Source organism: Monodelphis domestica, chromosome 5, assembly GCF_027887165.1.
Source record: "Monodelphis domestica isolate mMonDom1 chromosome 5, mMonDom1.pri, whole genome shotgun sequence".
NCBI classification, from domain to species: Eukaryota; Metazoa; Chordata; class Mammalia; order Didelphimorphia; family Didelphidae; genus Monodelphis; species Monodelphis domestica.
Window position 1 is genome coordinate 150025841 of NC_077231.1, and position 26950 is coordinate 150052790.

The 26950-nt window shown below is 34.3% G+C and overlaps 1 protein-coding gene across 2 annotated transcripts in view; it reads left to right on the plus strand.

The window, feature by feature from the left end:
• The window catches only part of PRPF18 (pre-mRNA processing factor 18), a 55521-nt gene extending 28774 nt beyond the window's left edge, over nt 1–26747 (plus strand). For both annotated transcript variants that reach the window (XM_001368644.5, XM_056800848.1), the window contains 7 exons: nt 8–121; nt 2430–2576; nt 3102–3170; nt 6589–6729; nt 6873–6944; nt 9860–10015; nt 21172–26747. In XM_001368644.5, coding sequence (XP_001368681.2) covers nt 8–121; nt 2430–2576; nt 3102–3170; nt 6589–6729; nt 6873–6944; nt 9860–10015; nt 21172–21252 — 780 coding nt within the window. In that variant the 3' untranslated portion in view covers nt 21253–26747. The remainder of the gene's footprint in view (nt 1–7; nt 122–2429; nt 2577–3101; nt 3171–6588; nt 6730–6872; nt 6945–9859; nt 10016–21171) is intronic.
• The last annotated feature ends 203 nt before the right edge of the window (nt 26748–26950 follow it).

Here is a 26950-nt window from a genome sequence, read left to right on the forward strand (position 1 = left end):
TTTTTAGGTCATCAGGCGGTTGAGAGAAAGAGGAGAGCCAGTTAGATTGTTTGGAGAAACTGATTATGATGCATTTCAACGTTTAAGAAAAATAGAGATTCTCACACCGGAGGTTAACAAGGTAAGTTGGCAGGTGTGAACCAAAGGAAAAAAAAAACCAAAGTGTTCTATATATAAATAATGGGTTGTATTGACAGAATATAATAATGTGTACAGTGCATAAAACTGTACTGTCACATATACATTATATAAGACTGCCAGGTCATTGCTAGCAAATCTGATCATGACAATGGTTTTGAGACTAAAATCAGATTATTTCCCTGGTCCTATCTCTACTCTGATGGCAGTTCTAGAGCATCACAGTGAAGGTTTGCTTTTTTTTTTTCATCTCTATCATCATCTCAGATGCATCTAATCCTTTGTTAGCAGAACTGGTTGCCTATTATTTACTTACCACTATTCTACTTTTGTGAAAGAATAGTGAAATTGAATTGGATGGCTTCACATATTTTTCACTATAACTCCAATTTTAGGGGATAAATTTAGTGCTTGGGTAGGGCAATGTATATTGTCTCCAAATAGAAGATTTTTTATAGTGTATCTTGTTCAACATCTTAGCCCATGCAGGGATCCCCCCCAAAGCATCTTAGTAGTTAATCATGCAGCCTTTGCTAGAGTACTTTTATGACAGAAAACTGATTAAACAGAGGAGTTTTCTATTTTTATTTTTTTTGACTATTTTCATCATTAAAAAATTATTCCTTGAATTGAGCAAAAATTTCCTTTCCTCTAACTTAATCTTGGGCAGCCAGGTGGGAGAGTTGATAAATCACCTATCCTGCAATTTGGAAGACTTGTCTTTCTGAGTTCAAATGTAATCAAGCACTTTCTAGATGTATGACCCAAGGCAAGACATTTAATCCTGTTCGCCTTAGTTTCTCATTGTACTATGATGTAGAAAAGGAAATGGCAAACCACTTTACTGTTGCCAAAAAAACCCTAAATGGGATCACAAAGTCCATGAAGAAAACACCACTATTGGACATAACTGAAGTAACTCAACAGCAAAAATAACTTAGTCATTTGTCCTAGTTCTCTCTTAGCTACATATAATAAATCAAGTCTTTATTCCAAATACCAAGTTTTTATGTGTTTAAAGACAGCTCCTTTTTCTTGCAAGCTGACCCCCCTTGAAGCACATGCATAAACATATACTCTTTTCTGGGCTAAATAACCCCAAGTACTTTTAACCATTTCTCATATGACGTAATTTAAAGACATTACCATTTTTGTTATTCTCTTTTAATTTACCATCAATACTTTTAAGATATTATAGCTTAGAGCCAAACATAGTGGTACTCTGACTAGTACAGTCTACTATGAGTGTTTATTTATGAACATCTTCTTTCCAGGTTATCAGTTCATTGAATATAATAATACTCCTTTGCCATGATTATTCAGGCAGTTAAAAATACACTTACTGTATTATTGTCATAGTTTCTCACACAAATATGCTAAAATTTACCATAGTTCAGCAGATCAAGAGTTGGATACTCAGAGAAGAGCCCTATGACATCTAAGAAGATGGTTCTACATGTTTGTTTGTTTTTTTTAAATCTGTACCTTCCATCTTAGAATCAATACTGGGTATTGGTTCTAAGGCAGAAGAATGGTAAGGGCTAGGAAATGGGGGTTAAGTGACTTGCCCAGGGTCACACATGTAGGAAGTTGCTGAGGCCAGATTTGAACCCAGGACCTCCTTTTCTGGGCCTGACTCCCAGTCCACTAAGCCACCCAGCTGCCCCAGGTTCTACATGTTTTATGAGAGAAGAGAAAAGAATTTATCTGGAAAGAAGATGGGGAACTTGGGAAAATTGAGGAGAGGACAAATGCTATCCATTATCTCAGATATGGTTCTTGGTTGAGAGAGGTCTCTTTGTAGGGTCAAGATAGGTAAAATTTAAAGTAGGAAATGTATAAGAAGGCTCAATCAAGACTTCAAATCTCTATTCCTTGGGAAATTTCTAGTACTAATTATGAAGATGACCTTGAAATGATGGTTTAGATTTTAGCTTTTTGTGATAATTTTCCAAGTCCAGCCATCAAGTTGACATAAGCATAAATCTCCGACATAAAGTGTGTATTTGGATTGTACAGCTATTTCTTTGAGTCCTGATAAGTTTGGAAAAGTTAACTCTGAGGACTTTTTAACAAGTTTGATTCTTATTTGAATCACTTTCTTCATTTTAGTTTATTCAAACTTTTGAATCTTTTCCTTTATGTTCATTTGAAAAACACATAGAATTTGTACTTTCTAGTGAGGTTTAATTAACTTAATTAAAAAACTTATTAACCTCATGTTAACTAATTAAAAATTAAAGATGAAACTTCCTTGTTGAAATTGACATTTTCTTTTTCTTTATTTGTAGGGTTTAAGGAATGATTTGAAGGCAGCTTTGGATAAGATTGATCAACAGTACCTTAATGAAATTGTTGGTGGTCAAGAACCAGGAGAAGAGGACACACAGAATGATCTGAAAGTCCATGAAGAAAACACCACTATTGAAGAATTAGAGGTAATCTGTGTAAAAAATAGATGAAATTTAATTGCTCTGCTGTGATTATACATTCACAAGGCATATGTCTTAATTTTTAACTCAGTGATTTTGATGTTCTAGAAATATAAAATTAAGAATTCTTGTTATTCCTTTAATAATTATTGCGGTGCTGAAAAGGTCTAAGAGACATGTCATTGTTGAAATGGCTCTCTTTAATAAGCATTTTTCTTGTGATCTACACATAGCATCAAAATTTGAAGTTATATGTGTCTTAAAATCAGGATGTATTTTAAGCATGTTTTGTTTTAGAATTTTTTAGTAGAAAACAAGTCTTTTCTACTTAATCTTGAAATTCTATCAGATTGTAAACTGAAACACTATTAAACAGATTTAGGAATGTAAAGCAAACTTCCATATTTTTTCTTATATTTTTGGCTCTGTGTATCCTGTGTGTGTATATATGTGTGTATATACATATATATGTACCATGCATTTTTGCTATTGTTCACTACTGAAAATTAGGAACACTTTTTCTTTTCTTAGGCATTGGGAGAATCCTTAGGAAAGGGGGATGATCATAAAGACATGGACATCATAACAAAATTCCTTAAGGTAAAATTCTTTTGTGCTAACAGAATGATGATACTTTGGTGGCCTGAAAACTCTCCTTTTATTCTTAGACCGTTGGGTTCTTAAGATCTGGGACGAAAATAGTCATGTATAAAATTAGTAGCTGACTTTAAATAGTGATCTCAGGTTTACAAAGTGATTTGTTATTTCTTTTTTTTTATTTTTATATCAATCTTTTTATCAATTTATATTTTATATCAATTTTTTATTGATTTTTATCATTCTTTTTAGGTAGATAGTATTATTTCTCTTCTATAGATGAGGAAACTAACGTTGAGAGAGGTTTAGTGACTTGTTCCCAAGGCATCCAGCTGTTAAGTGTTACTACATGCATGATGCAAGGATGCCCTTTTCTAGAAAGCTTAATTGAAGAAATCATATATACACTCCCTACTTTTATGTCATTGAATTTTATTCAAAGATGGATATACTGATGTAGATACTTACAAAATAAAATGGCAACTATATGAGAAAACAAGAATGAAAAATGCTATTGCTATGCAACACTATATATTTTTTTCATAAATTTTTATGCTTTCTTATTCTAGAATAATTATCTTTTTTCCCCTTAAATTGGAAAGTAGATAGGAGAAAGAATTTTGACCAAGAATCAATTCAATTTAGCCAACATTTATTAAGCACTTTCTATGTGCTAGACCTTATGCTAAGAATTGGAATCATGTGGAAGAAAAGGGATTATATGGAGGAAATGATAAGATAGGAGGAAAGTTGAAGATAGATACAGAAGATAAAAAGATATAGAAGAATGTATAAAATATGTATATTTTATACATAACATACGGATAAGAGAGAAAGACACTGGCCTGAAATCAGCAAAATTCATTGTCCTGAGTTCAAATGTGATCTCAGACATTCATTAGATATGTGACCCTGGGCAAGTCACGTTAGCCTGTTTATCTTAGTTCCTCATCTGTAAAATGAGCTAGAGAAGGAAATGGCAAACTACTCTAAGATCTTTGTCAAGAAAACCTCAAATGGAGTCACAAAGAGTCAGATATATCTGAAATGACTTACCAATATTAACAATATACACATATGTATATACATACATACACATACACATATCACTAAATCTTTAGGGTTTGTGTCCATTTCTCTGTTAATCTGTCTTTGCTGAGAAAAGAACTATGCTATTAGCTGAATGTTTCCTAATATTCTCAGCTTATTTCTTTCTTTCCTTAACAATTTTATTCTTACCCTCCCCAAGGAATTTGGAAGTATTTATGTTTGAACCCTAAAAATATTTCTTGTGTTAGAATTTAGATGAAATATATTAACATTAATTATTTTAAATGCAACTGAAAACAGAGCATGTCTTCATCTATTTGTACATTTATATATTTTATGTGTGTGAAAAATCAATAATGTCTATTTCGCTTATCAACTTTTACTTTAACCTGACCTAGAATTTACTCTTGGTGTTAAGTGGTGTTTTTTGCAATGTCATTACAAGAATTTTGTCATGTTACTTCTTGTTCTTAATGTGCCACTGCAAGGATTTTTTCTACTTTAGTTAGTGATTGTTGTTGTGAAGGGTTATTTGACAATGTTGGAGAAAGGGATGGAAAAAGAAGGTTATGGTTGTATATCTTTATTTTTTCTCTTTTTTGCCCTTTCTTGCCTACAATTGTTAGGGTCACATCTTTTCCCCTAATAATCTAAAGTTCAAATGCTCATGCTGTTGTAAACTTTAAGTGATCACATATTAATTGAACACCATTTTCGTGGTGTTGAAAAAAGATACTTTGTAAATGCATTACTTCTTGATGGAAATTTCACAGATTGACTTACCTTCATGAAATAGAAGCCTAAGCAATAAATACATTCTAATAAATCCCCTTTAGATATATTTAAATCAATAATTTTATACTTTTTGTATAAAATTGGTTATTTTAGAAGCTAGGAAATATAACTAAGATTTTTATAATTGCTGAATAATGTAAAACATATAAGGGAAAAAGAATAAATTGAGTGTCAGAAATATTGCAGTTTGATGATCTTCCACTAAAATTCTTTGACGTTTTTGGCACGGGAGTGGTGGTGGCTCATAAAGGCTTATCTAGAGAATCTTCACCTCTTGGCAAGTTCTATCAGGCTTTGTAAGCTTGGAGAACTGACCTAGGAAAGGATAGGCTGTTAATTGTTTGAGAACTAACCTGGTTACGTTTCTATTGTCTTCTTCCTAGGTTGGTTTCATGTGGATAAATATTTTTGAACATCAGGCCTCTCCAAGCCTATCTTCTCCTAGTTAACAGTTATTTAGTTTTTAAATTTTGTGAAGTACTTTACCTGCACTCTCATTTGAATCTCATGTGTAAAACAAAACTGAAAGGATTATTTTATTATTAGCCCCATCACCTCATATCTAGACAGTCTTGTGGTTGGTCTCTCTGTCTCTAAACTCTCCCCACTGGAGTCTGACTTCCATTCATCTTTCAAAGTGAACTTTGTCTTCCTTCTCATAATTCTGTTTGACTTTTTTTTTTTTTTAACTCTTCTGTTAAGTGAATTGCCCAGGGTCATACAGCTAATAAGCATCTGAGGCCAGATTTGAACTCAGGACTTCCTGACTCCAGGCCTGGTCTCAATCCACTGAGCTGCCTCACTACCTTCTTGTTTGATTTTTAAAGCACTTCCTATAATCTGGTCCCTTCCTACTATTTCATTCTTCTTACAAGTTACTCTATGATCCCCTGACCCCAGACTCCTTGTTCTTCCTGGCATGAAATAATCTATCTTTCAAGTCATCGCATTTTCCCTTGGCTGCCCCCAATGCTTAGAATCTCTTTTCCCCTCCCCTCCATTTCCTTCTTGACTTTCTCTGGCTTCCTTTAGGGCCGAAACCAAATTTGACTATTTGCAAGATGCCTTTTCTCATTCCCTCTAACATTCCCTTCAGTTTATTCTCTATAGAGCTCACTTGTACATGGACATTTACACATCATTTCCTCCATTAGATTGTGAGCTCCTTCTGGCACGTAGCCCCATGGGAGGTATAGTAAGCCCTGAATTGGTGCTTGTTGATTGACTCCAACTTTAGATATTGTGACTTGCTCAAGATCACACAGCTAGTGTCAGATATGATCCTAGGTTCAATCTCCTGGACTCCTATAGCATGTCGTCAACTCTCCCAGACAGCTTCTCTTAAATCACAGGAGAAAGTCTTCCTCAGTGGAGAGAATACTCAGTCTATTGACATCACAGGTCCCAGAAGCATACTTCATGGTGGAATTGTCAGTAATAGAGTAGGCACTAAAAATCCTAAGAGAGTAATGATTAATTACTGAGTAATTGATGCTCATCGTTTCTTGCACATTGTATGTCCAATCTTTGACCAGTAGGTGGCAGTGTGGTATAAATCTACCCATTCTCTTTACAGTTTCTCCTTGGAGTTTGGGCTAAGGAACTCAATGCTAGAGAAGATTATGTAAAACGCAGTGTTCAGGGGAAACTGAACAGTGCCACACAAAAGCAAACAGAATCATATCTGAGGCCACTCTTCAGAAAACTACGAAAAAGGGTAAGAGACATCTGCTAACAATGTTTCTGATCACTGATGTTTTGTACAAGTCAGATATTCTCTCTTTAGCATAAATGTCATTTCTTTCTCAGGGCAAAGAATGGATGCCCAAATTAATTTCCTCCTTTTTCTCTTTTTTTTAGACTCTTCCTGCCGATATTAAAGAATCAATAACAGACATTATTAAATTCATGTTGCAGAGAGAATATGTGAAGGTATGAAAGAGAGGTAACACATGTGGATTGAAATTGTGATTAGCAGCATATCTAGATTAGAGATTTCACAGTATTCATTTCACTTAGAATTAGTGGGATCTTTATAAGATCTTGGGAAAGATGTGACAATCAGCTGGTCACATTTAAAAGTCAGCTCTCCCACTTTGCGGCTCACAATGACATTTGGCCCAACTGTCCATGCTGCCCATCACCCACACCTGGGACATCATCTCCCATTTGTTTGCTCTTGCTCAAGTCTACCTACATGCTGAGCCTGCCACACTTCTTCAGGACTCTGCTCAGATGTGAGAGGTGCATTTCAGCTGTTAGTGATTTATTTCTGCTTAAATTATCATACTCTTTTTATTTGTGTGCATGTTGAATCCCATACCTTCACCTTCATAAAAAGGGAAGATTTTCAAAGGACTGGTTTGTTTGTGTTTTTGTATCCCCAGAGCTCAATGCAGTATCTTCCACTTGATAAGTGCTTGTCACTTTGGATTACCAGAAGTAAAGACAGGGGGAAGTTAATTGGTAAAGCATGATATGAACTGACACTTTGAGATCTTAGTTGTGTTGCTCTTCCTTTGAAAAAATCCAAGCAGCTTTTCTGAGAATTTTTGAGTCTATGAACTGTATTCAGATATGCAATATATAGGTTACATTTCACAAATTTGTTTTTAAGTCAATAATTTGAAATTTGGAACATGTTTTACATAGAAACAATGTTCATTATTTCCAGGCTAGTCCACAAAAGTCTACTTAATATTTGAATCACTAGTATAATTGAACTGTGGTACCTAATCATTATTATTCATTATAGCATTGTTTCTATGTGAAATAATTTTCAAATGCTATCTGAGGATAGAATATAATTTCCCCCTCTGTAGTCTCAGAGATCAGAGCACTTTTCCCCTCAATTCAATAAGAACTTATTAAAATAAGAACTATATGTAAGACATTGTCTCTTCCCCATTATCCCACTGACTTGTCTTCCTCCAGGTCTCCAACAGATTAAAAAAAAAAAAGGTTTGGGAGAGGACACTGATGTTGTTGGGCCTGTAGGAGAGAAAATAAAGATTTGTTAATTCACATGAACATATATATATATATATATATATATATATATATATATATATATATATATATATATATGTTGCACGTGCCTTTTTAAAGGCATTTTATTTTTAATTATTTTATGATAAATGTATAGTCTTTCATTTTGTAGCCTTCTCCCAATATTAAATACCCAGAATCTTGCATCTGATTTTTTGGCTAACTTTGTGTTTACTTGAGAGAGAGAGAGAGAGAGAGAGAGAGAGAGAGAGAGAGAGAGAGAGAGAGAGAGAGAGAGAGAGAGAGAGAGAGAGAGAGAGAGAACCTAATTTGAACATTTAAACTAGTTTGTTTTGTAGTCTGCTGAAACATAAGTATTGAAATTTCCATCAATTGACCTCTGTTGTTGAAATTACATATGTGAGTACCTGTGATAAAATGCTGAGTTAGTTATAAAAAACATCCATGTCCTTTTAAAAAACCTAATAAAACTTCTGCCTGGAACAAGTTCAACTGTTTGCATTTAGCATATTTAAAAAGAAAAAAAACCTTTCTTTTTTTATTGCCAACTTAATAATCATTTTTAAAAAAAGCAAGCTTATATATAAAAAAACTTATTGTATGTAGTTTTATATATAGATTTCAATCTATAAATTTAATATAGGCACTCATATATTTATGTTTATGTATATGCATTAATTTGTGTGTTTGTGTAGTACCCATATTAAATTTAGCAATATGGTAATTGCTCAATTTTCCAGTTACTCTTCTGTACTTTTTTGTTTTATTCTGTGTATTTTTAATCTAGCAGATTTTGTACCTTTCAAAAAGATTTGAATTAAACTTGTAGTTTTATTCATTGAGGGAGCTATCCATGAAGATGTGAATTGGCAGTTGCTTGGCAACCAAATGGACTTTCCCAGGGTCATTTTAACCCAGGTCCTCTTGACTCCAAGCCTGGCTCTCTATCTTTTATGCTACACTGCCTTTCACATGTAATTATTAAAGACTCTTTTGAGATTTAGTCAAATAAACTTTTCTAAAGCTGGCAAGGTCAGATATGCTTCTCTGCTTTGTGACTTTATTTTTTTTTCCCTATATCTGACTAGAGTCAGCTTATAAAAAAAAAGCTTATAAAAAGGAAAAAGAAATCCTATGTTACCTTATTGATTGGTCATTTTCTTCAATTATATATTATAGATAGATAGATAATAGATAGATAGATAGATAGATAGATAGATAGATAGATAGATAGATAGATAGATTTGGATAGGATTTTTGGAGTATATGGCTTTTGAGAGGCCAAAATGAAGTTAAATTTTTATTTGAGATCCTCTATATTTATATATCTGTTAGGGACTTTATCCTACATATATAACACCCATGGCTTTCATTGCGAATTCCATGCGGGGAACAACTATTTCTTCAGGTTGGATTATGAAAAACTAATTAGATGCCATATCCATGTATGACCACCTATAGAGGAGATAGTTCTTGAAGAGACCTAAATTAGAATGTCTAGCAGTGCATAAAATTGCTTCTCCTTCCAGATATGAAAAAAACATTAAATTTCCATTGCAAAAAACAATGCAAGGAAGTATTTGTTTTATATAAGTAAACACTGGTCCAATTTTCATTTTTACCATTGATTATGGCCTTGAGCAAGTTCGGCAATCATTCTAAACCAAAAACTAAAGTGTAAATAATATGATCAACAGTATTTTACCTATATACAGATAAGATGCTATAAAACATTTTTTTAAAAATTGTATCTAAAGTGTTATTAAATCATTGAAAAATTAATACTTACACAAAGCGTTTTGCCTTTCTTTCTCATTAAAAACTCAATTCTTTTGTAGGCCAATGATGCTTATCTTCAGATGGCCATTGGAAATGCTCCTTGGCCAATTGGAGTCACTATGGTTGGTATCCATGCCAGAACTGGTCGTGAAAAGATTTTTTCCAAGCACGTTGCACATGTTCTAAATGATGAGACACAAAGAAAATATATTCAGGTAAGCAATTTGTGAGGAAGAAGTTGACAGAGTTTTGTTTTAATGTTGAGATATTCTTTGGAAAAAAATCACATTTTATAAGAAACATGTTTAGACACTAAGTGGCAAATGATGATGGTTGTCCTTAATAAATTTGCAGTTGAATTAATGGCAGACATAGTCATTATCAATTCATCATTTCTTTCAGTAATTTAAAATTTCACATGTTGTATTTTAGTTACATTAATATTGAAATTATTTGTTAGGGTTTATTTTAGGTATACTGTCCAGTAAGTTTGAATAATTGAGTGCTGAAATGTATATTGTGCTATCTCCCTGTTTAGAATGTAAGCTCCTTGAAAGAGGAGATTTATTGTTTTTATTTTACATTCTCACTGCTTAATCATGGCACTTTTCGCAAATTGACTTCAGTCATTCAGTCTTGTCTGACTCTTTGTGATTCCAAGGACCATAGCATGCCAGGCCCTTCTGTCTTCCACTAAGGTGCTTGACATCTTCTAACTTGAGGGGCTCATCTTCTGATGTCATATCTTTTAGCATTTTATTATTGCCCATGAGGTTTTCTTGGCAAAGATACTAGAATGGTTTACCATTTCCTCCTCCAGTCGGAACTCTCCACTATGACCTGTTTATCTTTGGTAACCCTGCACAACATAGCTCCTAGTTTCACTAAGCTATACAAGTTCCTCTGCTATGACCAAGCAATTGTAAATGAAGATATTTGAGAAATGACAAATGGATCTGCAGAAAAGCAAGGAGCTCAGCATTCTGAATGCCATTCAGCAGAGGAGGGGAGACTGTGGTCCAAAGGAACCTTGAAGTGAGCAGTTAAGCAGCTTGAGCTGGCTGAGAATTCATTCCTTCTCTGGCTGTTTGACCAGAAGGTGGAAGATAGACTACTCTCTAGCCATTACCTTATCCATAAGACTGTGAGCTGAAAAGACATTTGGGTTTTAGCCCAGAAGAAACCTGTCAGCATTGCTGTCAATATCTCCCCTTAGGGAAAGATAATTTTGTTTCCTGAATTTGAATATATCTTGAAATCTTTCAATCAACAGGATAACTTAGAAAAATTTGAGACCCAATCCCTTCCCTCACCACCACCCCTTTTACCTCCTCTATCCAAAAGAATAAAAGACCTTTTAGTTGAAGGATTAATTGTGGGAGTTGGTTATTAGAGGAAATCTTCAATTTACCATCTGTGAGAACATTTCCAAGGCAGTTGAGAGGGAACAGGAAGTGGTATAAGGGAGGGGCTCAAACTCAGTCTTTTCCTTGACTTGCTTCCTGGTGTTACATCTCTGATATTTCCCCATTACCATAATTCCCTTAGTATCAATATCTATGACACAATGATCTAGGAAAGACTTGACAAATAGTAAACAGTTAACAATTGCTTTTTCATTCCAATATGAACATATTAATAAACAAAACCTTATTAACTCAAACTAAGTAGGAAGACCAGTCTGAATTATTGAAGAAAGTAAATTAAATGTGTATTTGAAAGAAATGCAATTCTATTTTCAAATTATTATTAACGTAGGCCTAAAAATAGTACCATAATAGAGATCTGCTTTGATAAAGATAAGAATTATTGGTAAGCAATATATATAATTACATTAGGTATATTCTCTACTTAAAATTTTTTTTCAATTAATACTAATAAGCACTAGCATTTACATAGCACTTTAAAGTTTGGAAAAGGACTATAAATATAACATGTTTGTCATCATTACAACTTCGGGAGGCAAGTGTTAATATTTTCCCCATTTTACAGATGAGGATAAGTCACTTGTCTTGGGGTCACACAACTAATAAGTATCTGAAGCCAGATGCAGGTTTTTTTTACTTTTGTTCCATTGCTCTAGCTACTCATAGGTGCAGAAAATAGAAAAAAAAATCTAGTTTCTTTTGCACTATTCCCTTCATTAAAAAAGAAAGAAAAAGAAAATCAACTCCTTGTTAAAAAAACAAAACAGTATAGTAAAGCAAAGCAAATTCCCACAATTTCCATATTCAAAAAAATCTGTCTCATTCTTTATCCAGTGTCCATGAACTTTTTTTAGGGAGGTGGATAAGTATTCCATGTCCTTTTAATTGCTACAGGAGATCTCTAAAGTTGATTTTAGGATATAGGATTTAGAAAAGACTTTTAGAGACCACCAAGTCTTAGTAGATGGAAAAGTTGAGATCCAAAATGATAGGATAATGGAGCCATCAATTGAATCCAGAGTTGCTTTCCTAATTACACAACTGTTTGAAAATTATTTGTTCCCTTAAATGTGAGTATATTTCTTACATAATCTTCTTTATGCCTTTAATTTACTCAGCAAAACTTTTTTAGTGAAAAGTAACAGCTTCTTTCCAATTCCAAATTAGATTTGAATCAGTGAGGCTTTACTGAGCATTATTGTTAATGACTAAATGTAGGTTAGGTGATGTCTAAAATGGGAAAGAGCAATTGACAACTTCATGAATTATTCTTCTGTTTAGACTTCATTTTAAATGCTGGTTGTTCATTTGCTTGTTCTGTTGTGTGTCATGATCATCACTGTATTTCCAAGTACTGAGTTTTCTTTTTTAATTTTCTGAGTAGGAACCATAGAACTTAAAGAATTTAAAGACATGCATATGGAAATAAAGGCACATGTTTAGAGCAGAACAATAATAACTTCAATTTACTACAAAATATTTTACTTAAAAGTATAATTACTTAACTTTGAAAATAGAAACATAAAAAGAATTATTTTCATATTTAAATGTCTTTAAATATTTGGTGATTTATTAGATTTAGTAATTTAATAACCAGTTATGGTGATAATATAATAATAAATATTTGTTTATGCAGTATATTCATACATTGTACCCTTAGCTTAACTATTTTTAAGGATCCATTAGTATTGAACCCATCTCTGCCATAGCTTCTCAAGCTGTATAATTTTTATTCATGATACTTTAAAAAGTATATAGTGTTAAGCACAGCTAGATAACTCAGTGGACTGAAAGCCAGACCTAGAGATGTTAGGTTCTAGGTTTAAATTTGGCCTCAGACAAATCACTTAACTCCCATTACTTAGTCCTTACTACTCTTCTTTTCTCAGAAGGAAAGGGTTAAACAAAAAAGTATTTTGTATTTAAATATTATTATATAATAACATATATAATTGTATAAATTTTTCTTATTTTGAAAGATTAATTAAGAGACCCACCAAGGAAAGCAGCCATGCTTGCCTGAGATTGCTGGCAAGGCCCCAATCTGTCACACAAAGGCACCCCTGCTCTCGGCCAAAGGTCATCCTTAATTCCTGAGTCCCCCCTCACTCTGAAGAGCAAAGGAGTCCTTGTAATATCATGATTGGAAGTACCAAACCTGCCTTTACCCAAGACCAGATTAGCAGTCACTATTTCTCAACTTGCTTATGTCTATAATAGCAACCCTGGTAACATTCATATGTGAAGTCATTTTCATAAGCATTATCCTTTGGGAAACTAATACCCCCCAAGAATGTTGTGGTGTTTAGTATTTCACTCACTATAAAAGTCTTTCTCTTTGTCATAATAAATGAAGAACATAGCCGTCATGGTGCCGTGACTCTTCCACTTGGTCCTTCTCAGGCATGTTGGACACAGTCTTTCCTATCCTCCTTTTTATCCCATTCTCTCTTTTTAGCTGCTAGTTTCCCTAGAAGGCTCACTGGCTACAGTAGCCCTCAGATCCAATCACTCATCACTGTGCCTCCCATGCATGACTGTGACACATGGCATGTAGATAGGGACACCACCACAATTAATAATGTCTTTAAGAAGCTGTGTGGTGTGAAAAACAATCCCTCTTCTCTTTCTTAAAATTAAAAAAAAAAAAGATCTTTTATTCCATTTAATTTTTTCCCTCTTTTTTAATGTCTTCCTCACTATGGCTTCCCAGGGATGTTGCTTATGCCCTAATGCAACTCAGACCAAGATAAATTACTGATTCCAGATAGTATTTTGTAAAATGTCTGATTAAGATGAATATAATTTAAGTGCTAAAGCTTTTTTTCTGAATATTAAGCATTTGTCTTAGACAGAGGGTCAGACTAGGAACAATGAATGAGTAGAAGTAGCAGAAGCAATTTCTGGCTTGAGGTTTAAGAAACCTTTCTAATAGTTAGAGCTGTCCAAACATGGAATGAATAAACACACAAGGGAATGGATTCCTGCCAAACTGGAAGTCTTTAAGCAAAGAATAGAGGACTATGTGTTGGCTTTATTTTAGAGGGGATTCTTGCTTAGATATGGATTGAACTTATATGACCTCTGAGTCTTTTTCTAACTCTTAAGATGCTGTGATTTTTCTTATCTTCTTAAGTGTCATTTCAGTATTTGTATAATAATATTTTATTTAAATGTAAACCTATATAACAATAACAGTTGATTAATTTTATCAAGCCATTCATTGAAATGATTTATTATTACTTTTAAACATCCATAGAACATGTTACATATGCCTAGCACTTATTTATATTAATATAAATTAATTTCAATATATTAAATGCCACATGCCCACAACTTATTAGTTACAATAGCTTTAAAGGAACAATTTGGATTCTTTATAATTAAGAAAGAATTAATGTCCTCTTCTTCATTAGAAAATCATCATTAATACCATATATTTAAAAGATTAGTTTTTGATTGAGAAATAAGAACAAAAAGCATTTGGTTTATGAAATACAGTGTAAAACATCTAATAGGCTTGTTTGGTAACATTAGAGAAATCTTTACAGTTCTTAAAGTCTTTTTATTTTTGTCATGCATTTTTATGTTTTTTTGACCATTGCACAATTCTGTTTTTTAAAGTGTTATTTTCTTTGGTATTTTTTGTGCCTTTTTCCCCCCCAAGCTATTGATTCTTTTCTTGCTTTATTAATTTCTTCACTCAGTTTTTCTTCTGCTTCTCATTTGAGCTTTAAAATCCTTTTTGAGCCCTTCCAGGAATTCTTGTTGGACTTGTATCTAACTCACATTTTTCTTTGAGGCTTTGCTTATACATAATTGTCATCTTCTGAGTTGCTTTGTCTGCCCTGTCACAATAATAGCACTTTATGGTTAGTTCTTTTTTTGTTGTTGTTTGCTTATTTTTTCCAACCCATTTCTTGATTTTTTACTTTGTGTTAATGTTTGACTCTGCTTCTAGGGCTTCCCAAGGTTCAGGTTTTTCATGGTACTATTTTCTGGGGGTTTGAACATTTTGGTGCCTTCAGGGTGGTATGATCTAAGGAGGGAGAGGTATGGTCACTGTTGCCCTGACTTATGCTCTGGTCTTTACCATGGAAGAGACTTTGTTCCCCTGTAAGCTACAAGTTGGTCCTGAAACTATGACCAGGTCTCCTGTTCTGCAGCTCTAATTCATTCTCCTTTCTATGTTGGAATTGAGACCAGAGTTCCTATTCCTTTGTGAGTAACCATAAGCATTCTACTCTGCTCTGAAACTGTTTGGCATCAGTGCTTCCCTATAGCCACAAGTGCTATCACTCTTTTTGTCCCTGAAACTGTGACCAGAATACCTGTTCTCTCATAACCAAAATCCCTAGTGCTCATTTTTGCCTTTGAACTGTGATCAGAGCCCCATTTCTCCTGTGACCACAAGTGTTAGTGCTTCTTTTCTCCCTGGGATTGCAACTTAGAACCGCTTATAAGCTATAGAACAGATTTCTGAACCCAAGACCAGTATAGGGTCTCCAGTAGCATCTTTCTCAATGGTTGTCTGACCCTATTACTGTCTATGGGCTAAGACTTCCCTAAGCTATTGCTGCCATTAATGTATCAGCCTCCAAGACTGGCTGCTAGTGCTATGTCAAGGCCTGTGCTGAACTCTGGACCAACCACCATCCCGATAAATGGAACTTTCTTGCTAAACTCCCGAGTTATTGTAGGCTGGAAAATTGTTTCACCCAACCTTTTGTTGGTTTAGCCACTCTAGAATTCAATTTCAGGAGTTATTTTAAAGTTGTTTAGAGGAGAATTTGAGAGAATCCAAGTGACTTCTTGCTGCTCCTCTTCCATCTTAGATGATTAACTTTTAAATGAAAGTATATTCACCTATAAAAAAACAGCCACAAAAACAAAAAACTTAATGCATCTTCCTGTTTCATGCTAGAAACTGTGGGAAAAGTTTTAGTCTATCCCAACCTTTCAAGCTATCAATTTTTATCTTATGGAAATAACATTTTCCAGTATGCTTTCCACATGTGCATAGTGTTTTTTAAACATTTAATTTTTGTAGTGGGACCTTTTCACTCACAGCTGTGTGGAAATACCTGCATCTGCTCACTTCCCAAGAGATTTTTATATCCATAGCCCTTACATGAATGGTTATTTTGTCAATTAAATACTAGTATGGCTTTTACTCATAAGAATTTGATTTTAGTGATATACTATGCTGAAAGACTTCCCTGAAGCTAATGCTTAGAACATCCATGGCTTTTCCTTAGCACCTACCACAGCTCTTGGCACGTAGTATTTGCTTAATAAATGCTTGATGATTGATTCATTGTGCAGATGATGTTAGGCTAATTAATGTTGGGGTTAAGAATGTGTATTTGAACCTTAGTGTCAGGTTTTTTGTTTTGTTTTGTTTTTAAGTTCAGCAAGTGTAACATAAGCTTAATCATTTTATATACCAGAGAATACCTTCACTTGTGCAGAATTGCTTATATGTAAATATCACAATATAGATTAATTTCCTTAAAGTAATATGAAAGGAGAATCAGTAGTTACATTTAGATCTTTCAGAATAATTCTTAGAATGACGTCACAGACAGGCAAAAAGACCACTCTATCTAGAATCAGGAAAAATATGGGTTTGAGTACAGTATCAATATTAGCTATATCAGCATGTTGTGATTATTAAAAAGTCTTGAGAAATTGGGTTTTTGGTAAGAAAATCTATTTATTGATTAGGCTAGCAATAACCACTAAATTAATTGGTCAGTGAGCTCAGTGATAAAAGACATTCAACATCTTGAGTCATTAAACATAATTTTTGAAGCTCATTATTCAGCCCTCCCCTAGAAATCTCTAATTTGTGAATGCCTAATGAGGAGGTAGGCCAGCATTCTCTCAATCCCTCCCTGATTCCTTCATGATGATAGAAAATCACGTGCTGAATCCTAAGATTCCAATGTCTATATGAAGAAATCAGATTATGCTTGACTAAAGTGACATCTTTCAATTCTTTTCCATGGAAGACCTAAGGAAACTGCCATGTTGCCTAAAGACATCTTGTTAACCTGACAAATTTTTATCATAATCTCAGTCTCAGTCATCTCAATTTGAGAAACTTCTTTGGAATAGGGAATATGAAATCATTCCTTGAATTACCAGAAACAAAGCAATGAGGAAGGATACTGAATCTCAATAATAAAATTACATAGAACATTATTAGAAATAAGTCTTATTAATGGATACATCATTTGACAGTTTTTAAACCTGTAAAATAATGATGATGGGGTGTTAGTAAACTATATTGGGACTTAATTTTTCTATTTGTTGAGATTACTTTGACTTCTTATTGGAATCTTTGATGTATGTGACTCAACTGAGGACGTCTTCATATTGTTAGGATGTGTTGTTAGGTAGTCCTGCCTTTCATCTTCAGTAGTATATTTTGTAATACTGTATTTATTTTGGTATATAGAATAATGAGAAATAGTTTATTATTAATTTTTAAAGCTACCAATATGATTGATAAATATTTGTACTAGAAAACCTTGAAAAATCTTGAAGACTAATTAGGGAGACCTACTTTTGTTTTTTAAAACTTAATTGTTTAAATATAAGATAGAGGTAGCTCAGCTAGATGATAATTTGTATGAAAGATACATGGGGTTATTAGTGAACTGCAAGCTCAATATGCATCAATTATTTGATGTGGCAGGGCCCCATCTTTAATGGTCTGTATGAATTTAGTCTTTAATTGAAGATAGGCTCCAGAACTAGGGAAGTGATAGTACCGTAGTCAAACTGTATTTGGAGTGTTTTGTTCATTTATGAGAGTATATACTTTGGGAAGATTTTTGACATACTGAAATATATCAAGAGAAGAGTAATCAAGATAGTAAAAGGGTTGGACCTCATGTGATATGAAGGTCATTTGAAGGAATTGGAAATTAGAAGGCTTACAAAGCATACATGAATTAGGGTTTCTTTCTGTATATGAGTCCTATGGAAGAGGGGGGATTAGTTTAATTTGAGTTGATCCCACAGGGTAGAAGTAGGAATAGTAGGTGGAAATTGTAAAATGACAGATTTCAGATTAATGTTAAGGATAACTTTCCTAAGTAGAAGGACTAATTCAAAAGGGAAAGGCCTGCATTAGGGAACAGTGAATTCCCTTGAGTACTTTAGGCAGATAAGCTGAATGAGCACTTGTAAGTGGTTTCTTAGAGGTTTTGGACTGTTTTCCAAAAGTTATTCCAATTCCTAGATTCCAGGAAAATGTACTTTCTCTTAAGCTACATTATTATCTAGTGTTAGTTTGATAAAAAAGAAAGATAAGTTGGACTAATCAGATGAAGCTATAGCCTGGTTTCAGTAAAAGCTTATTTTTTCACAATTGCAGAAAAAAGTTGGAGTTGAGTTAATAGATGTAGCTTTCAGAAGACATTTAGAGCTATTTTTCAGGGCATAAATAATTTAGTGAAAGATCCCATTAACCAGTCAATATAATGTTACTAACATTCATGGAGATGAGTTAAATCTTATCTAATTTGGTATGCTTGTATATTTTATAAATGGTTATCATAGTTTAACAGAAGCAATGCCATTCATTTGGTAATGCTTCTAACAAGCAAAAAATTGTTTTAGAAAGATAATGATTTAGAATTTATATATTGTTTAACATTTTAGAATTATGGAGCCATTTTTGCCACTATTTATTTATCATAAGCTCTAATTACTTTGCTTCTTGTGAAAAACTTGTAAGGAAATGTCTGACTAATTTTAGGAAGTTAGACTCATGCTTCATATTTTTATGAATTAAGAGATCCTGTCAAGTCTTATGTGGCAATCAAATCCAGAGTACAGTAAGCCAGTTTTAGATATTGGCCTACATTTAGTTAATAATTCTGTATGTACTGTGCTTTGAAGATGATCCCTTGAAAATCTATACTGTAGAGGCATCTAGATGACTCAATATATAGAATACATAGACCTGGAGTCCGGAGGACTTACGTTTAAATCTGGCCTCAGATACTTCCTAGTTGTGTGACCCTGGGTAAGCCACTAAACTCCATTGTCCAGCCCTTGCCCTTTTGTCTTAGTTATTACTAGAATAGAATTTAAGGGTTTTTAAAAAAGAAAAATCTCAATTGTGTATTATATAACCATGTTGAAAATGGTATAGTAATATTTTGTTGAAGCTAATAATGCCATGAACTGTCATTTTTATAATTTTCAGAGAATTAGGATAATTTTAGCCTAAATACAAGTGGTATATTTTAAATCATTGCTCATTTAGTTAGTTTAAATCCTTCTCACCACATGGAATAAGCCCTTAGAAATCCACTGTTAAATGGAATGAAAATTACATTCAGCAGAATTATATCAATTTACTTTTCATTTGCTCATAATAATTCTTGCCATGTTTTGCTGCTGACTAAAGCTATTTATTTTTCATCAGGAGTGTTCTTTTTCTTAGCCCCACATCTCTCTTCTTACCTATTCCTTCAGGGGATTTAAGATGCCAAATTAATGATATCACATTCATTTCCATGGTTACAGATCACAATTCGGCAAACATGGGATTAGAGTTTCACTTCAGTACAAGCTGGGCTTCTGAGAAGGGAATGTTATTTGTCTTAAAGCAAATACCTGAGCAGCAAAAGGGAAAAGAGAAAATTTGAAGAAAATATTGTTATATGTCAAAATAGCCTTAGTTGTTTCTTCGGGAAAAATCTTTCTTTAGATTAAATAAAACTGCTAAATACAGTGTTTCAAAATTGGCTTAGAAATCATTAGGGTATTTTAAGTAAACAATTTTAAAATTGTGTTTGTCAGATTTTCTGAGTCTGCTAGATCCTAGTAGGAGTTTAATGATTGACTTAGCAGTAATAAAAGCCTTACATTTTTAACTGTTTGCCTGTGTTGTAGAGAAAAATGTAAATTTCCTTTAGTAGATTTATGTGTGTCAGTAAGCTTGAGTTTGAATAATTGATTTTGATGATAAAAACAAAATGTCTGATCCCTAGTGATGGTGTTTTTGGTAACTTTTAAATCAGTGGACTATGAATGAAAAATGCATACATTTTTAGAAAATCTACTTCCTCCATAGAATTCAGTTAGTTTGTACAAATATACATCAAATACCTACTGTGTACGGCAGCTAAGTAGGGCAGTAGATAGAGTGCTGGGCTTAGAATTGAGAAAGATGAATCTTCTGGCCTTAGATATTTATTAGCTGTGTGTCCCTGGGCACATCACTTAACCCTGTTGGCCTCAGTTTCCTCATCTGTCAAATGAGCTGGAGAAGGAACTGGCAAACCACTCCAGGATCTCTGCCAAGAAAACCCCAAACAGGGCCAGGAAGAGTCAGAAATGACAGAAAACAAATGAACAACAGCCTCCTATGTATAAAATATGGGGTTCTCAGATGTTAACTAGCAAATATTTCATTTTGTTTGTAATCATAGCCATGAAGCCCTTTTAGGTTTCAGTAATATGAAATCAGGAATACTAGAAATATATGAAATTTACTTAGACTTTCTTTCTCCCTGGATCTGTCTGGGTACCGTCAATGTAGGCTATACCCCTCTGATGTACACCTTAGCAGACAATTGTTTTGGCAGAAAAAAATTCATTCATTCTTGCATAATGAGTCTGCAAATGGAGCTAAGCTTTGTTGTCCTTGGAGAGCAGACAAAAATCAGTCTGGCTGGGCCCTTGTTTGAAGCCTTTCCAACTTGGGTAAGACTCCAGAGTTTTTGCTTTGTTAGTATAGCCTTTGAGAACTAGTCACCATCACAGTGAGGATTTAAGTAGAACTTGAGCAGAGGGTTTAAACTGTAGAATTGATTTTACTTCAGAACAGCATATTATCACTGTTATATGATGAGACTAAATTTTTTAAAAAGCATTTTGTCTTGTTTTGGGTTTTTACCATTTTCTTTTTGTTCTCTTAGGGTTTGAAAAGATTAATGACCATTTGTCAGAAGCACTTCTCAACAGACCCCTCAAAATGTGTGGAGTACAATGCCCTCTGACAACACTTCTCTTTGGAGCTGTAGAATAATAAGAAGCATAAGACCTGTGGCCTTTTGGGGAACTGCTACCACGAATGAAGAGGAGAGAGAGAATCAAGTTTTAGGAGCAGCTGTTGTTTTTTTACTTAATTTATTTTTTTGTTTATTTAGAGAATTTTTTGGTTCTTACATCAAATATGATAGCAGATTCTTGGTTGTTGCATCATAATTTGATTTTTAATAGTTTCAGAACCAAGCACCAAGGCTTATTATTTCCCCACATTCTACATACATAGACAACAACCATCGAGGGATGCTATTGGACTTTTCCCCTTAGAGGTGTTGGTAAATGATTAGAAGGAAACAATGGAGATTGATTTTGTGATTATTTCTGTAAAATATGATAATATTCAATTTATAATTACATAAGTCTTATAGAAAAAAAAAACTTTTCTTCTTCTTTAGTAACAATCCCTAAAATACAACATCCCTTAGTGGCATTTGAATTCTTCAAATGTGTCTGATTTTTCTGGATTCCATTAGAGGTTTGACTTTTAATTTTGTGACTCGTTTGTTTTTCTTTGGTTTCTGATCTTGTTTTTCAAAATTTTCTGGGGCTTATATCTTAAAGAAGTTCAAATAATCAGGAAATTGATGTTTTAAAAATTAATTTGGTATATCTTACTATGCAAATTTCTAAAGAAATTTAGTAATCTCTGCATGTGAGATTATGAAACAAAAGGTTTCCTGTGGGAAACAGTATCAGCCAAAAAGGGTGATGAAGTTTCAAAAACTCTTATTCTTTGTAGACCATGATCATCTAGGATCTTGCCATACACTGTGAATTAGTCATTTTTTCATGACATTTTGCCACATTGTAGCAAGTAGCAGAGGGCAAATCAGATGGTACCTTTGTTATCCAGAGCATTCACTTAATGATAGTATTTCCTAGTTCCAAATTATCAGATAAATAAGTATTTGCTCTAATTTCTTTCTGCACATAGGAGCCTCCCCTGCCCCCATCCTATTCAGTGCTGTCCAGTGATCATATTGAATATATGTCTCTGAAGGTAGAAGAAAGAAAAGAATTAGGATATTTTAGGGGATTATGCATATAGAATGTCATTATGTAACTAAGTGGGGATAGTCAAGGTACTTTCATGAGTGGATTGTCATACTAGGAAGGTCTATATGCTCTTGCCCATAGTTGGTTCCACATTTGTTTAACTCAGAAGTCAGGAAAAAAGAAGTTTTAGTGGGAATTAGATTAGACTAAGTTCTTAATGAAGATGTATAGATATTCCTGGCCCAGAAGTTCTTAACCTTTTTGGTGTCATGGACTCCTTTGGCAATCTGGTGGGGAAAAAAAAACAAAAACAAACTCAAGATTATTTTTGAATGTATGAAATAAAATTCACAAGACTGCAAAGGAAATCTATGCTGAAATATAGTTACCAAAATACGTTTTTAAAATTCCTGACTCAGGTTAAGGACCTCTGTTCCAAGCCCTTGAAGAGAACTGATAGTAACTTTAAGATATAAATCAATGAATTAAATGTCTTTATGCACATAAAGAACATTGTGTGTCAAACTGGGGAAGATAGCAAGTTTAGAAAAAATATTGTCCCTACCATCTTACTTAGTGAAACAAAGCTCAAATAACAGATACTTATAATACACAATGTTGCCTGAGCACATTTGAAGAAAGGGCTATGTGGGTTTGCCCATCAAAAGTTGGTTTTTAGAAGGAGGAATAACCAAGATTTCTCGAAGAACCTGACACTTGAGTTGAACTTTTAAGGATAGATAGTAATTTAAGTAAAAGGTGGGGGGGGGGGGGCATTCTAGATAGGGATCCAGGTCAGCCAGTAGCACCAGCATGGGAAAGTATTAGACATATTTGGCATATATTTACTTTTCTTTTTTTTTTAGAAAGAAATATATTAGTTCTGCCTTTTTTATTTAAAATTACAAAAATAATTATGTTGTTTTAAAAAGTAATCTGTAGGATTTCCCAAAAGTATCCCTACCAGGCTCAGTGAAGGAGAAATATTCTTCAGAATTGGATCTGAAATGAAAATACTAACCAGGAAGTAGTCTAGAATGTTAATGATCTCAATCTTTGGGGGAAATTTAAGGAAACAAATCTTAGCCAGAAAAAAAAAAGGATAATTGAATATTAGTGACTGAGGATAGTCCATATCTTTCAGGAAGGCAGAAGAGGATCTTGAGAAAACAAACCTAGAATGGCAGCTGCCAATAATAATAAATCTTGGTGATTTGCTGTACAATCTGAACTCTTAGAAGGATTTTGTGGAAGAGGAAATGTGATTTATAACAGCACAACTTGTTTTTATTTTGTAAGTCTCTATGGTAGCTTCTTGATCTTTCTAGCTCTTTAGGTTGACCTTGGTTTTGAAATGAGTAAATGATTTAAGATTCCTGTTATTTCCTGTAGAAGAAAGTGATAATTTATTCTGAAAGTAAACATCCTGGGAATGATTAGGATAGTATTTCAGTGCCTTTAATGAGTAGATTTATGTTCTTGAATTCTTATCACCATAATTTCCCTCCCACAAAAAATCATTTGGTGATAGTAAAAGAAGTGGGACTGAGTTGCTATGAAAGTAGCCTATTAATGGGGGTGCTGCAATTGTAGGGGTTATCCCTAAGGATGTGATGGCCTGTTCCTCCTCACTTCTGAGAGTTCCTTTCCTTCTCACTCTCTGCCCCACTCCCCCAAAATACTTGTCCCAGTTGAATGAATCCCATGGCAGAATAACTTTATCCCATAGAAATTTGTGGAATGGCACCATATTGGGAGTCTTGAAACTGAAAAATACTTTCTCACGGCATATTTCTATAAGAGTTTCCAGCTGTCCAGAGTGTGAGAGCCAACACTAGTCCCCTGAGGGTCACTATGGGAATACTGTTATGGCAACTGTTTTTCATCACAGACTTTCTGCTGCTAGATTTGCTAGATTACAACCACAAGTTAGTACTCTAATGGTTAATAGTAGCTTCAGAATCTTTTTTGAAAAGTAAAATAAATTCGGGTGGTATGGGATGATAAGGGTGAGCACAAGCATGGCTAGGAAAGAGCAGCAGCTGTAGTGTGGACTGACCCTATTCTGCATTTTTGTAATTTATTTTGTTCTTAAAGTTTCACTAAAATATTGGATTATTGATTTATTGATATTGATATGATCAATATTGATAATATTGAAGGGCTGCCAGTTTATTTTGGGTTGTTGTGTTTTTTTTTTCTTATCAAAGACTTTGTGACACTTTATAGGATAGACTTAAGCTAATCATTTGGTTGCTTGTAATGTTTGCTTACTCTAACTGCTGTTTCCTTTTGTTTAGTCTCTTCTCTCTGTCCTTAAGCATCATCTTTGAAACTATGTCAGCCTTTTCTTACCTTCTCTTCACCAAATATCCATGCTTTAGTTAGCCCATGCATTTACCCATATGGAACAACAGAGAAGGTTGCCTTTTCTTGAATGCTGTTGCTAATCTAAAATTCATTCACTGCACTTCCTGCCAAGAAGCTCAAAATCAACTGCACATGGCTGGGACCCCTGACACTTGCCCTTCATAGTACCGGCCTGTTAACTTGCCAGGAATGGGCCCCAGAAGGCTAAGGTCTTTCCAGCTCTATTACATGGTTCTATGGTTCATTTAGAATTGTCTTGCCTCAGCACAGATTTTTTTAAAGATTTAAAGCAGAGAAGAGGGTGATGTGAATCAAGAATGTGTTTTTAGATGCCCATTTTTATTTTATTTGTGTAGGTTTCTGTACTTGCAATGCAGGAAAACTGTAATAGTAGGTGGTATTTATTATCTTTTCCTCTTTGCATTTGAACCAACAAACATTGAAATATAATGTAATTACTGTAGGCCTTAGGCCCAGAAAAGGAAGAAGCTGATCTGTTAATAACCTCTAGATGGGCCATCTATTTCCATTTCTCTATGCCCATGTATGTTTGTCTGGGGGGTGTGTGTGTGTGTGTGTGTGTGTGTGTGTGTGTGTTGGGGGGGGTTGTGTATGTGCACACACTTATTTATGTATATCAGCTTTTCTTTTTCCTTTTCATCTTCCATATCCCCTGTTCTGCAAGGCTCATCTCTGGACTCTCATCTCTCTTTACATCCTCTTCCTCAATGATCTCATCAGCTCCCATGGGTTTAATTAATAGTTTCTTGCAAATGGTTGCCAGAACTTATATACATGGCCTCAGTTTCTCTTCTGTGCTCTAGTCTCACAATCACTGACTGCTGATTAGATATTTTGTACTGCAGTCTCATAAACATCACCAACTTAGCATGTCCAAAACAGAATTCATATTTCTCTTCCCCCTGCCTCATCTCCTCCCTTTCTTATTTCTTTGGAGGGCACCCTGGCACCCCTTCCCTGCTAGGTACCTAGGCTTATAACCTTGAAGTCACAGTCACATGGAAGAGCAGGATGTGTGCCGATTTTACCTTTGTTTCTCTAGCAATCAACACAGCACCAGGCATGTAGTAAATGCTTCATGAAAGCTTATTTTTTATTGGTAGTAAGACCATTTACATGTAACAGATCCTTATGCTACATATGCAGCTATTTGCTAAGTTTGGTCAATTTTTAGTTCCCCCCCCCCCCCATATCTCCTATCTTTTAACCCCCATGACTTCCACGTTAGTTCAAACTCTTGCCACTTCTCTTCTGGACTGCTGCAGTAACAGGTTTCTATCTTGAACCTCCTTTCTCTCTCTTCCATCTTCAACAGTATTCCAAAGTGACATTTCCTTATGCAGAGGTCTGACCATGCCACTCCCTGCTCAGAAAGGTCTTCTCTCTTCTTTCTAGAAATACAGACTTCTCTCTTGCTCTCGTAAAGCCCTTCCCAACTAGTTCCAGTCTAGCCCTTCCCAACTAGCTCCAGTCTACGTTTCCAGGCTTATTACATATTCTTTCCCCCCGATTCTGCATTTGAACTAAGCTAAAGTACTTCTTCTTTGTTCCATGACCAGGATATCCCATTTCCCCTTTGCACAGACTCATTCCCAAGCTTAGAAACTACCTCCTCTTCACCAGAGCTGCTTAGAAAACAGGATTCCTTCAAAGCTTAGCAAACTTTTTAAATTATGCCTTTCCTTCTCCCCACAATTACTATTGTATTATACCAGTGACTTTGTACTATAAATTTTGTATCTACTTAAATATATCTATCTCCCCCTCCCCCCTGTCCCCCGTAAATTGTGAACTAGAGAGGAGGGGTTTTTGTCTTCCTACTTCCAGAATCTAGTGCACATTGGTATGTAGTAAGCATTTAATAAATACTTGGTAATGGGTTACTTTTTCTAATAGTTGTTTAAATGAATAAAAATCAATTGGTTTAGAACTTTAAAAGAAGTTATTTTGCACATGTTTTTCTTTAGATCTTCCCTTTTTTACCAGCATCATGAGTAAGAGGAAGTAGTGTGAAAAGATTTGCACTGTAAATTTTTATTAAAATTCAGTTTTATTAAAATTCCTGTCTCATGTACTTTGATCCCTTTTAAAACCTGTATGTGGCAGAGAGAAAGGGAAAAACTTTGGAGTTCTGGGCTTTCAGTTTCATAAAGAGATGGAAAAACATGTTTGGGTTGTAATTTGCATTGTTGGAAGAAATATTTGAATCTAATTTTATGCATCTATTTAAGTACAGAAGAACTGGGTAAGTATTGGGATGTC